General features: G+C 28.0%; 1 protein-coding gene across 1 annotated transcript in view; it reads left to right on the top strand.

Annotated features, from left to right (window-relative positions):
* Positions 1–377: 377 nt before the first annotated feature.
* Positions 378–15,614, top strand: part of LOC135952292 (uncharacterized) — a 223,505-nt gene continuing 208,268 nt past the window's right edge. The window contains exon 1 of the mRNA XM_065502166.1: positions 378–1,035. Within this exon, the coding sequence (XP_065358238.1) occupies positions 459–1,035 (577 nt within the window). The 5' untranslated portion in view covers positions 378–458. The remainder of the gene's footprint in view (positions 1,036–15,614) is intronic.

Genomic DNA, 15,614 nt, shown 5'->3' with positions numbered 1-15,614 from the left:
ATTTAGATGCAAAATTATTATTTAAAATTTCTTATTATAAAAGATATTGATTCGTTATTCGATTCATAATTAGGACAAAAGCAATTGCCAAAAATCTGGCAACACGAGATATATGTTAAAGAAAACGTATATGAGTAAATAGCGAGTGATTTTTTTGTTCTTTTTCACTTAATTAGTGTCAAGTAGTCATCCATCACTCGGCTGCTTTTGCACACAACAATTATTACACATTATGCAACTTGAGTAGAGAGACAGACGACAGCAGACATATGATTTTGCAACAAAATACACAATTTATATAATTAATACTAACAGCATAAGAAAAACAACAGCAGCAACAAGAACACAAAAAACAAAACTACTGAAATAAAAATCATAAAACAAAAAAAACTACAATATTAAAGAAATTAAAATAGAAAACAAAGTTTTAATATAAAACTACATTTAAAAAGCGAAACATGCAAATAATAAAGAATAAAAATAATATTAAATTAACAGACTCAACCTGTTTCAGTAATAATTATAATCAAGTCGGAAAAAATAAATGCAACATGTTGTTAACACTTGAAACTAACAACAGCAGCATAATTTCTAACAAAGGCAACAACAATAATAATTGCTTAACAAGTATGCAGTGTTTGTGTGGGTGTATTTCTTGTTGTCACTCAAATGTAACAACAACAGAAACAAAAACAACATCATCATCAACAACTACTATAAGATCTTCGTCAACCAGAACAACAACAGCAGCAGAAATAGAAACAACAATGAAAACATCAGCCTCATCATCGTCCACTAAGGACAACTCTAATTACATGCATTGTGCAAATACATTCAACACAGACACATGCAACAACTGTGGCATGAATAACGAAAACAACAGTAGCGACAGCTGCTCCAATATTAAAATTAGAAGAAGCAACAGTTTTTGCACAACAAAAAGCAACAGTTTTAGAAATTGCATCTTTCACATCAACAACAATTTAAACAGTCTCATCAAGTTTGTCATTGTTTTGATATTCTTCACATGTTGTGGTAAGTTCTTTTTTTCCCAATCACTTTCTCATCCTTATTTTTTTTATTTCTAATATTTAGTTTTGGTATTAGGTGCTTCTTTGAATATTTAAGATTTTCAATATTCAAATAAGTGCGATTTTTGGAAATCTGTTTTAGGAATATTAACCATTTCAATACTTCTTTCAGCCAAAATATATTGTTATCGAGATTTTCAATCTGTGTTTGGAAACTAAAGACCTAATTATAAACCGATACGCATTTCTTAAGGAAATGTAAAATTTTTATTTTTTACAATAAGAACCAATAATATTAGGTTAAAAAAATTGGACAAATCTTTATTTATACATTACAAAATGGCATTAAGGGCTTGAGGTCTCGAAACCAATAGAAAAATATATAAAAAATTGGAATTTTCAGATTTTATCTCAATGGGACTATATTTGATCTGAGGCTGATAAAAGGGTTTTATGACATAATCAAAATATACTAGGGTATAATAAATACTATTCCGTTGGGGATTACTTGCTTTTGGATATTATAATAAATAGGCTAAAAAGATAAAATTCAACTATTTCTAAATATTAAAATTTAAGTATAATCTAATCAAAAACATTTTGACTTTCCGGTACAAAACATAAATTTTAACAAGTGATGTGACACCACCAATATAATATCACACATAATATATATTTTTGGTGGTGGATATAAAAATCGTAAAAATTATACAAAAGTCTACAAAGATAACAATTAAAAGAGTTATATTCAACTATGCCAATTTTTATATAACCACCATCAATAATATGGAAGTGGACTTTATATGGGAGTTATAACCAATTATAGGTGCGACGATTTTTGTGTAATTGTTTGTCAGGCCCATTCGTTAAATTGAAAAATTCGTTATATCGAGATGTTTTTTTTTAATTTTGGACAACTATTTCTATATTGGAATTTATGGTGTTTTGATCTCTAGATTGGATGAGCGATGTGACATTAGTAGGCATGAATATCGTCCAAATTTGTATATCTTTAGTAGTTTTTACTAATTGTTCTTCTGGAGGATGAAATTCGTTAGAATTCTAAGCGAAAGAAAGCTGATTTTGGATTCCCTAACTTCATTTTTATGTGAACTAATCAGTTTTCTATCGCTTAGAATGTGAACGAAATTTTTTATTCGATATTGTGAAAACAAGCAATTAAAACCACTATAGACAAAGTGACAGCAGCTATTATTATTAAAGAGAGTTACCATTGAAAACGGTACTGTAACGACTTATTTTCTTGTTTTTACATTCTTTACTACTTTTAGTTTGTTTGTTCTTCCTCATCATTCGTTATATCGAGCATACAATTTTTGAAACGTTCGTTATATAAGGTAGTCAATGTTACGAATTTGACCGTGCGTTAAATCGGATTTTCGTTAAAGTGAGATTCGTTATACCTTGATTTGCCTGTAGTTAAATATATTATATCATGTACAACCATTAACTGTTAAGTTTCTATTCTATAAGTGTAGTCATAATATCGACCCCTTTGCGCCGATGTTCGCTTATACCGATGTTCGCTATATATTACTAAGTGAATTTTATCGTATGTGAAATTTAATTTACTAAATCGGTTATTGTATCGCATTTAATATTTGGTATTGATGATACTAGCCAGAGCAAAGAAATTTAATAATAATAATAGCGCTCACCTGTAAAATTTTGGTTTTCGTAACATACGATAATTTCGCGCAAAGGGGTCGATATGTTTAAGATGCAAACAAAATATGTTTACTTTTAATAGACTTCTGTGCTCACTTTTAGTGAGTGTTGCTGTTTGTCTAAGCTATGATATTTTTAAAAAGTACATTTTGAGTGTGTGCAATTCTCATTCGGTCTATAGTTTTATTAGAATAATATCACTCTGCTACAAAAAGACACTTTTTGTCAGAACTTGAAAAGCGCTCTAATGGGGGTTGTAGGCCTAGGTGAGGACATACTAAAACCGTTTTCAAAGATTTTGAAACACCCTCAAAATTTTGAGATATTTTGAAAAAACTGTGTTAGGGTAGGTCGTAGTACTTTAGTACCTCTAACTCACACATTTTTAGACCGATTTCAAAATTTTAAATTATGGATAGACAAAGAAAAAATTGCTTAAGTTTTTATAAAAAGTTTCGCTTTATTTTTTATTTTTTTAATAATTTTTCAAATTCAACAATAGTTATTTTAATTTTTTTCTATAAAAACCTATTCTTTTTTGCACAGTGTTTTAAAGACAACTTTATATGGGAAAAAATGAGATATTACTTGTTAAAATCGGTTTATATTTGCATGTTATTAAAAGTTCGAATAAATTTACCTTGTAAATTCTAAATTTTACAAATATTTTTTTTTCTACAGTTTTTTGTTTTTTTTTATTCATATGCACTGGGGGAGAAGATACTAAAAATGGTGTTAATTAAAAGTTGAATAACTTTTACAATTTTAATCCGATTTGAATAATTAAAACCATGTTTTATTAAGAACTAAATTTCCTATATATTTTGGTATAAAGTTTTATAAACTTTCATATCAAAATAAGCAATGAAAAGCGACTAAAATCAAAAAAGTTGAAAAATTTGGTTTTTCTTTTAGATATTCTTAAGAAAAACAATACTTATAACTTACAAATGTATAAAAAACTGCACTTAGTTTTCTTTCCAAACTCGTTAACTAATTTAAAGTCGGACAAAAACTGACTGAGTTAAAGATCGATAAGTTGACTAACATCACTGAAAACGGTTTTTTCAGAATAACTTCTGAATTTGAGTGTTTTTGAAATTTTTTGACACAATTTGTAACGTACTAAGCAAGCCCTATAACCCACGCTAGGTCGCTTTTCAAGTTTGTGTTTGCGTAGCACCGTTTTTTTTAACAATAAGGCCCTAATTTTGTAAATCACGTCACCAAAGTGATGTTTATGTGCAAAGCAAATTTTGAAAATTTGTTTTTCTTTTGTGTACACAATTTTCAAATTATGAAAGGCAAATCAACGCTTGAATTTTTGTGCGTTTGTTTGGTTCAGAATTTGTACATAAAACAAAAACAAATTTTTGAAATGTGTTAAATGTTGTTTTTGCTTTGCACATAAATATCACTTGGTGGCGTGATTTACAAAATTAGGGCCAAAATTTCAGTGAATTTATCAACAATATTTTAATTGGGAATTTAGTACCTTAAAACTAAAACCTATTAAAATAAAATTTTGTATTTCCAAAAATAAATTTTACTAATAATAATTACTTTGGATCATACAAAGATATCATTGGATAATACTATGATTTAATTGGGTCATAATTATGATTACTTTGGGTCATATTATGATTGATTTATATCATAATATGATTAATTCAAGACATATTGTAATTGATTTGTATCGCAATATGACTATTTCAGAACATGTTATAATATTTTATGATAATAATAATGATCATAATATGTTAGGACTACAATCACAAATAAATCGTATCATAATATGCTGCTCTTAGATTAAGTTTACCACAACCTTGTTTTTTCTCTGCGTTTCCAACAACATACCAATTTTCTAGAGGGATATTTTGAAAATCAACTTTACCACACACGCTATATCTTTGCTTTTATGTACAACTATTCTCATTACATTTTTAATTATTCACCTCAGACCCCAAATATTATTTTTGACAATTTAAAATACATGTTTAAGATGACAAAAAAAAACGTAAAACACAAAAATGTTTTATAATAGTTTGACACAAATAATCGTACATGACAAAGAATTTATCATGCATCATATTAAAACTATTTCAAATATTTAAATCCCTAAATAAAATTACAACACATTTTTATAAAGGAAATTTATATCTAAGTGTGTGTGTGTCTGAAATTGTGTGCAAATCAGTGCATGTGAGTGTGTGTGACCATCAAACTAATCATGTATGTAGTTTTTAGTTTTTCCATATGAATAATTTGTCAAATATGCCACACTAAGCACATTTCAATTTACTAACCTTAGTAACAACAAAACAACGACAACAACAATGACAGCCACAACTACATCATTATAAAAATAACAATAATATATATAATATAAAACAAGTAAGAAAGTATAGTCTGACAACCCCGACCATTTGTTACCCTACACCGTGTATATGATTATATACAGCGTTCTTTTGATATGAAACTTATTTTTTTCTAATCAACTTCAATAGGAGTAGTTCTTGGGGCAATATAAAAGTTTGTGCCCGATTTTGTAGGATTATCTTTAAAATTGGGACCTGTGGTTTGATTACAAGATTTACATGTAGGCACAGATCGACGGACGAATGAACATCGCTTAATCGACTCAGAAAGTAATCCTGAGCAGATTGATATACATTGGGGTGGGTATTAGCACAATATATTTGCACTTTACAAACATGATGATGGTGTAGGGTATAATGAATAGGATAGAATATACAGACAGGAATATGCATCCATGATTTTATATTGTATAAACTGTATGGCAGTGTACACCCTACGTTAGTGCAGAACCTTTTTCTCAGTTAAATCTGGAAGAGAAAACAGAACTTTTCGGATTTGTCATCTCCGATTTTACCGAAATTTACTACAGCTATTATATATTGCAAGTGTTTATTAAATATACTGTTACTCCTAAAATAAATTAATATGTAGAAGAGTGTTCTATCATCATCATATATCTTTTAAAAAATTTAAAAAAATCGGTTTTTTAAATATAGGTCCTTGAAATTTATATCTCAAGAATTGACCTTTTAACTTTCGAATGATATGTGGTTTGTTTATATAATTTTAAAGGACATATCTTTAGCATTCAAATAAAATATAATTTAATGATATAAATTGTATGGTTTAAATGTAATTTACAAAACGTATAAAGATTTGTGATTTTATATACACATGCAACACATAATAACTGTGGTAAATTTCTTTAAAATCAGAAATGACAAATTCGTCTGCTGTCCGTTTTGAGATGTTTTAATTATTAGAAATAGTAGCATATTTCAAGTGTCCTCTATATTAACTACTTTAATGCCACACACATGTTTCAAATGTTTCTATTTTTTCCATAATTTTTGAAATCCTCATTTAAATGACATTGTCAGCTTTTGCATAAGTGCAGCATAATTATAAAAATGTTGCGGTTGACATAACAACATTTATATGTACGTGTGTTTATTGTGTTTATTTCAATACATAATTGTATCTGTGAACTAAATTGTACATTATTATAAATTGTTTGCGTTAAATAATTCATTAATAAATAAAATATCTAGACAAAACAAAAACTGTAAAATAGAAAAATAAATAAATAAAAATAACAATTGTTTTACACTTGTACTAAATCGTGTAATTGTTTGCTTTTGTAATTATAAATAATAAAGTAAAAATTTTAGAATGAATTTTTTTTTGATATTTAAACGAAACGAAACTATTTATGAAATAAATTAAGGTAAAGGGAAAATATTTTATTTTAAGGACTGATAAATAAATTGTTTGCTAAAATTGGACAAGTAAATTGTAATGTTCCTTTTACCGCAGTAATGTACTAACAACAAAACAATACTGTTTAAAATGTGGAAAATTTAGACTGGGCCTTTTTACTTTAGGATTATTTCTAATTCAACTGTTTTGTAAATTTATAGAAATGGCAAACTTTTATCAAATGTGTTTACTAACTGTTAAAGCAAAGTGAGAGATTCCATAAGGATATAAATTTGATAGGTTTTCTCTGATTTGCCCTCACGAAAACAATACTAGTAAAAAGTAAGTCTGGAGAAGATTAATCAAGGTCTTGTCGAGTAAATGCAGGTAATCAAAAGTAGATATGAAGCTAATTCTGGCCCGTTATAATCGCCGTAAATACAACACTAAACAATGAACTCAGTTTCCAAATTTAATTTAATCCAATTATTTATTTTTGTCAAAAGATGTGAAAAGAAATAAATGTATGCAAATGTATATTTAATATTTAGATTTTAAAATCAAATTAATTTAACTCAAATCTTATATATAAAAATAAGTGTACATTTTGATGTCATCAGTAACTGCGAAGACGGGTCGACCGATTTCAACCAAAATTTCAGGATACGTTGGGGATGTTCTCTAGATGGTTCATGTGAAGTTTGCATAGTGGTTCCGGAGATATGGCTGGACCGATTTTTATCAAATTTTCAGTGAATCTTCAGATTTATGATTTTCGGTCTGTGGGCGGAGGGGCGTGGTAAAATCAAATTTTTACACTATACCGCTAATGATTGCAAGGTCAGTAATTGTGGCCAAACTTTTGCAAATAAAAAAAAAGTTAAAAAAAAAATTGTCAAAAAATTATTTTTATTTTTTCATTCCCAATGATCAAACAATGCTAATTTATATAGTAAACAACATCGACAAATCAGATTTCGTTCCCGCCGAACTTCTGCCAAATGCAAATGAATATTCAATCCGTTGTCGACAAGGTATTCACAAGTCTTACAACCAACTACAAAAATTCGGATTGGCTGTGGGAACGTGCAATTTTGGTATGAAAAAATGATGATGTCAACAAGTTCAATGAGCGAATTAATTGAAACTGACTGGCGAAACAATGAAATACAAATCGATTGACACAGTAATGAACGAAGAAGAAGCCTCAATTATGCTACTGAAACATTGAAGGTTGGATCACAGATAATGTTTCTCCGCAACATAAACGCCCCAAAATTATGCAACGGAACACGATTGACTATCAAAAAATGTTCACAAATATAATTGAGGCAACAATCATCGGTGGCAGATTAAAATGCGAAGACGTAATGATTTCACGCATACCAAAGATTTCCAACGACAAAGCATAAGGCCAATCGTTGACTATTGCTGGCTTACATTTGGAAAATTCATGTTTTGTATGTGGTTTGCTCCCGAGTAAATAAAAAAAGAAATGTATATCCCCTGTCCTTAAGATGAACTCATAAATAAAATGTCCCATTTGCCTTAAATACATCCGTTTCTTTTTTTAAGGGCATATCATGCCACTGTACTTATAGATATCTGCTACATCTATGTCAAATGACCACCTCAGTGTTTCGGGTGCGATGTCAGGTAGGGGGAGTCCGTGCTTTTTTTTGTCCGACACTGTATATTCAAATCGAGATGCAATATAAAACAGAATTATTGTAAGGGCCAGCAACGCGGACCGGGTTCAGCTAGTATTTTATAATTTTTAGCATTTCATTTAATTTTATAAGGTCAATAAATATTTGAAATTGTACCCAATTTATAGGAAAACAAAAAAAAAATTATAAATAAATCATGCATTACAGTATAATTTCAGTGAAATTAGAACTAATATTTCCAAAATTTTATCAAGATTGCCGCATAATGAACATATTTATGACCGATTTTCAATTACGATAATTTTTGATTTGATTGAGTGATTTGAATAAAAAAAGGGGTTAAGGTGACGACTGTAAATGATTCTGCACAGTCAAATATAATATACTGACTTCATTTTAATACAGTGTCTATGAATATTGATGTTTTGCTTGACATTTCCTCCGCAAAATATCAATTTTTATTTCTGTTTACTCTCAGTTCTTATATATCATAAAATAAAAAAAAAACTTAATCTATAAAAAGGATAAATCTTAAGAAAAAATGTGAATCGCAACGACAACTATTAAAAATAAATAATGAAAATACAACCATAAACATTAAGAAAAACTTTAAGAAAGTTAAACACAAAGTAAAAAAAAAGTACACAACAAACCACAAAAATATGTATGACTTTAACCCTTATGTGTGTGACATGGTACCCGGGTAACCTTTTTGAAATTTAATTGCAATTTTATCTGTATGCAGAATTCCTAGGCGCTTGAAACTTTCTGAGAACTCATAACTTTTATGTCTCGACTTGGGAGGGAGTTGTCACACACATAAGGCTTAAACAACATTGTTTACTACTACATAAAATAACTTACAGTTGAAAACAAAAGCATAGTTAGGTACAACTAACAGTTTTATTACTTAAATTTATTTAATATGCTTTAAACTGCAACTTTTTTATAAAACGTTTGCCTAAGTGTTTTTAAAAATGTCTGCAAATTTTATGTTTAACTACCACATCCATTAATCTGCATTAAAACTCATGAGTAAATCAATTTCAAAATAAGTACATATGTATTGTAAATGCCAATTCTTCTCTTCTAGATGTACATAAAACACGCATTCACGAAAACGCAACACAAACACAGCATACATTTTGGCGCTGTTAATAAAATTAAAATCTGAAATACTTCTAGGGGCAATACACAGAAATGAGGCGAAAAACATACAACCATTATTTTCTTTGTTTTTATGATACAAGTGGTGGATTTTTGGTCGATTTTTATCTTGACTCCCTTGTTTGCGATAAAAAAAAAATTGTAAAAAACATTTAAATTGCAACACAAGTCAATTTAGTGGGAATTTTTTCTTGTTTTGCAGAAATGCTTCCTTTTTTGCTAATACTGCATTCATAGTCACTTATTCATTCAAGCGTATTTCAACGCATTTCTTTTTTCGTGCAGGATTTTCTTAAACTTGCTAGAAAAAAATAAATGAACAACTCAATGTTGTAAAAATCTCATGTGTAAAATTTCAAACCACAAGTTTTGTTAAGACAACTACACGCGTTTTAGTAAAAGCAATGAATGGTACAAAAAAAAACAGAAACCTAAAAATGAAGAACACTGTGGGGAGGATGAAGAAAAACTAAAATGGGAAATTCTTAAATACATTATTTTTACATTCGGTAAATTTTTAGAAGAAGTTGGATATTAACATCAAAATAATAACATCAGTTTCCCAACCCATACATATTTCCTTAATGGTTCAATATTTTCGCCATGATTGATTTCAATTTGAAATAGCCAATTTCCTTTTCCAATGTCCCATTGTGTGAGCTGGAACAAAAACTAAATGTATCTTCAATTGCGTTGCAAAAAACGACGGTTTAAACTACAAACATTTCTCAAAAACATGCAAAACAAAAAACAACGTTTATTTTTTTTCTTGTTTGTTCTGTCTCGTATTTAATTCGGTTTTTTACCCTTTTATTTCCTATCCGCATTTAAGTGTTTAGTTTATTTGTGAGCATGTAGCTGCGTGTTTAAATTTAGTTTGCCATACATCAGTTTATTTTAACTTGGCCAACACCACCACTACTAGCAACTTATTCATTAGTGTGAAAAGGGAGAGGAGGGAGTGTTACGACAAAAACAAAAAAGAAACAGTGTTTGTTTGCATGCACTTCAATCGCCATCGAAATTGATGTTTACGAACAAGGATGAGCAGCAGAAGGACATTCAAGCATACATACGAGTAGTAGGAATTCTTAATGCCTGTTATTCTACAATATTTTGCCATGATATTTAAACTATTTTTTATGTTTCGTTTCCTTGTTGGTGTTTTTCCAACACCCAATATCTCGTTTCTTTTTTTTTTTTGTTTGTTTCTTGTCTTGTATTTAAGTTACAAATTTTTTCCAGGAATATCTTTTTCCCCTTTTAAAGTTGCTATTTTTATTTATGTTTTTGTATTTCGTTTTAATGTTTTTCTTCCAACTGCTTTGGGATTTGTAACATTTGCAAAATTGCAGCTTTTTTTTTGCAGGGCGTTGTAGTTTCAATGGTCGTTTTTTCTCTCATTCTATCTCTTCAGTGTTTTTGCACAGTTTTTATTGCAGTTTAACTTTGATTGAAGTTGTTTTGACGTTTTCGTATTTTTTACTGTCAATTTTTAAATGCATTGTTATTTTTTATATTGCTTCATAGTTGTTTTTGTGTCTGTGCTGTTTTAAATGTATCTTTAATCAAAATTGGGGAAGGTTTAAGAAAAAGATTGCAGTGATTAAGGAAAGGATGTATAGAAAAAAATGTTGTAAATAAATTGAGTCAATATGTCATTACGTAGAGTATTGTTTGATAATAAACACAAAAAATTAAAAAAGCTTTTGTAAAGGCAAATCTAAAGAACATTTAAAGAAATATGAAATGTGTATAGATATGTATATGTGGAACTGATTTATTTTGTACAATATTTTTCTCTGTTAAATTAAATTTATCAATTTTTTATATCATATATTGCTATTAAAAAATGTGATAAATTCAACTTATCCAGGTTTCGGAAAATTCCATCTCCTTCTCTTGTACCAATAACAAAACAAAAAAATACTATTTGTTATAAATAGCTTAGAAAAAGTAAATAATTCATTTACTAAAGAATTAGTAAAAAAGTTCTTAATACGTTTATATTGTACTTGAATTCAGGGTCATGTCCAACTAGCTCAAATGTTTAAAAGCATAGCACCAAAACGGAAATTTTGCTAATAAATACGTTTTATACATATATACAAAAGTTTCCATAAATGCCTTAAAAATATTGGTAGCCAAATAAAATTAAACACAAATATCCTTCTGTACTCAGAAGTCATTACACACAATTTTAGTCATAGTACCCATATAAGGTCCACTTCCGAAAATCACTTTATCGAGCATAAATTCTTTAAAAATGTTGATATCAAAATTAAATCAATCAACACGATAGAGTTCCATATATATGTATATATGTAAATACATAAATTATAATTATTCATAGCTCCTATATAAGGCCCACTTCCAGAAATTACTTTAACATTTTCAAATATTTTACAAGTAATGATATCGAAATAATATGTAACTGATTTAATTTTATATTCACAAAAAATCAAGCTACTAAATTTGTTTGTGATTGGTCCATAAAATGAATTAAAATAAAAATAGTTTTGAGCATTCATTTCTGAAATGGATACCACAATTTATCTAGTTTTTTCGTTGAGCAATATTTATAAAAATATCTAAGCCTGTTACACTATGGATGATATATTCAGCATATTTTATAATACAAATTGAATTTAAAAAGAACTGCGATACTAAAATGACTGATTAGGTACTACTTCAAAGTGATCCATTAAATTAAACTTACTAATAAAGTTCGATTATTGTTTAGTAATTGGCTGAACATATAAAATATATAAGATTCAGTTGTACAAGTTAGATTTTCGGTTAAAAATCACTGATTGTCACAAAATATACCCAAAAAAGGTTCAATGCTCTTTTTTTAAAGTTTACTGTTATTTTCTAATTCATTTTAAGAAGATTTAAGTGAAATTCAGTTAAAATGGAAAATTTTCATAAATAAACAAAATAATGTAGAAATCATTAAGAATATTTCAAATTCTATTTTGTATAGCTATTTAATGCTCAATTTCATTTAAAGGCGATTATAATTTCAAAAGTGTAATTTATTATTAATAACATTTGCTGAAGTTAACTTCAAGTAATTTAACAAAAGGCTATGAATATAATAAAAATATTTAGAACAGTTAAAATGCAATTTTTTTACGTTAGTACAATATCGAAAATTTAATTTATCAATCCGACTAGATTCAGTTTGAACAACATCATTATTTTCACCTAGAAAACATCAAAAAAATTCCAAGTATTTAAGAAATATATATTTGGGTTTACAAATATGAAGCTTTTTTATGGATCGGTGCTTTGCCTTTTTTGAATTTTTTACTCAAATCGAAATTTTTTTAAAAAATTAAACTGAATTTTTCTGAATTCAGAAAACTAATAAAATTTTTAAAAAATCGTTTATGTTCTAAAATTTTGGAGGTATATTATAAAAAAGTTCGCAAAAAACGGTTTCTTAAAAAATATTTGTTTACCGCCAAACTATTTTAATCCATTTGATCACCCTACTAGATCACCCAAACGTAAGAAAATATAGTATGTCCGTCTGTTATTGGTACAATTTGGACTAGAGAAGGAAATGGAATTTTCCGAAAATATACTCTGAAATGTTTGAATGATAAAAAAGTTGTGAATGACTGTACTTTATTTATTCCGGATAAAATTTAACGCTAAAATTTCTGTTTGTTAATCAATTCCAAAATCATTCTGCCCTTTTTTTACTAAATAAAAAATATCTTATTCCGTACCTTTTATTTCCATAAAATAGTTTCAAGTCCTAAATTAAACATTTAGAAAAACTTGTTTTTAGAATTGTAACTTCTTGCAGTAATATTTATATATTTATACGACTTTATATATTTATACGGACGACTCATCTACAGTGATCGAAAGACTCCCTTTATCTTTAGTTATTTGCCGAATTTCAGAGACAATACAATTTTTGTAAGTCATTATTACTTATTTATATTTGTAATTATGAACAATTTTAAGCAATTTAATAAATTTAAGTGGTGACCAGCTATTTAAGACAAATACTTGAATTTGTTTTCATCAACTGAATTTTAATTGCGACAGAGCCAAAACAAAAGGACCTAAGGGTATGAAATTTATTATTAATATTTCTAGTTTCTCAAAAATGTTTGGAAAATTCGGTACAACATATATGGACAAAGATATGTGGAAATACGTTGACCCACCTCAGCGAACAACCGCTGTTAATAACATGATATGCCGGAAACTAATGGAACTAAAACTACGAAATTTGGTCTGAATATTTTATAACAATAAAAATATAATGATATAAATGTTGGAATATATGTTTATTTAAAAAAAAATTGTTTGGTCAAGTTGTAGAAAAATCTATGTATTCGTGGTGAATATGTTTGAATTGACACAGTTGAATAAAACACACTTGTGTGTTAAAACAGTCCTCATGCATACATATTATTTGTGGAAATATTTGAAAAAATAATTGAGAATCACATCGAATTTAGCAAACAATTTTTGTCTTAATTGCCTGGCCACAAATGTATATACATTTATTCGATTATTCTACATAAAACTGTTTGAATTATTCGTTATTCGAAAATGGTAATTTTTAAATTGTTCGAATAATTATTCGTAAGAAATTATTCAATTAATCGAATGATTATTACTCGAATTAATACCCTAGTAAATACCTACATAAATTAATCATTTATGTCCAATAAATTATATTCCCTTCCCACTAAGTTGGTGTAGAATATAATAATATATAAATAAAAAATATTTTTATAACTTGAACCGAAATTGGACCACTTTTAAAACGCTTTTTGCCATTTCTATGGGAAGAATTTTTAAATTTTTTTATATTGTCACATCTAGAGAAAAAAGCATTTTAAACCATATGTGCTTCATCAAAAAAGGTGTACCACAAAAAATGTGTACCACAAAAAAACTTTTATATATGAGATATATAGATACATGTATATTAGGCATATAACGAATTTTGGCGAAATTTTTGCCATACCACCACGTGATGGCCAATGTTGTACTAGTAATGAAAATCATTTTTTTAGGTCATTTGAATCAAAAACATCAACCAAAACCAATTTCTAAAATAAACCAAACTTCTTTTTTGCAAGTGTGAGGAGGGATACTTCCCTTATCAAACATCACAAAAGTATCTCCGCTAATAACTAATATTGTGTGAAATTGCGGGATTCCATTCGGTTTTGACTGTTACTATAATTCCATTTTACAAGTTTTTTAAAAAAAACTGTTATATAAAATTCTCCTAATTGTTTAACTGAAACTTTACTGTTACTATTTAAACCAATTTAAATTGAAATAAATGTACAATTCCTCTAAATATTTATTTCCCTTAAGATAAAACCAATAAGCAATACTTTTACAAAGAAACGCATTTATATTCTAATTTGCAAACATTGTTGGAAAAATATATTTTTTCAAATATTTTTTTTTCTTTTTTTTAAAAACTAAAGCAATGCTTGCGCTCTCGGATGAGAAAATTTTCCATTAAGGAATATTAGGTGTAAAAAATATATGTATAATAATTGTTCTAACACTGGCTTGTAACACTTCCTATTATTTGGCTGCATTGCCAAAATATCGTATTTATGAAATATATTCAACCAAAAAAATTTAACTTAAATAAAAAAAAAAAACATAGTCAGTATATAGAGGAAACCAAAGCGTAAAACAAGTTTTTCCCATTTGCATAATTAGATACATTTGCATAGCAGTATTGCAGTCAGAAAAAAAAGAGAAAATAACATTATACATACATACTTCCAAAAATATGTAATACATAGTAGAACAGCTAGGTCGACTTTATTTTCGGAATTCCCAAATCATGTCTACAATCAGAGAATTTTAAATTTATTGTCAACGAAAGTGTTGAGTTGCATCAATTAATGTATACTTGTTGTTTCATCAATAGGCAAAACTTAAATTGTTCTTAAACAGGAAAAAATTTGGATCGATTCAACGAATTTTTTCTTGTCATGTATGTACATTAGGGCTATAAGCTAATTTTTCCCAAGATATAATTATAGACTCTAGTGATATGAGATCATAGCTAAAATATAATGATTTGCGTTTTTATTACTTATTTTTAGTACATATTTTTAAGTTTCACAAATGCTCCGATGAGAACAATATTCCAACATCCTTAGATATAGGGTACAAAGTGAAAGAAAATATCCAAAACCGCATAACGTTATCTGCAGCAAATGCAGTTGTACGAAAAATTGTGTGTTTGTAAGAAGAAAAAAACTTGCGGCTTGTTGTGACACTTACCAAAAGTACATTTAAGTGAATTGCG

Source organism: Calliphora vicina, chromosome 1 (genome assembly GCF_958450345.1).
Source record: "Calliphora vicina chromosome 1, idCalVici1.1, whole genome shotgun sequence".
Classification (NCBI taxonomy): Eukaryota; Metazoa; Arthropoda; class Insecta; order Diptera; family Calliphoridae; genus Calliphora; species Calliphora vicina.
Note: the sequence above shows the minus strand (reverse complement) of the source record. Positions and strands in the feature narration are given on the sequence as shown.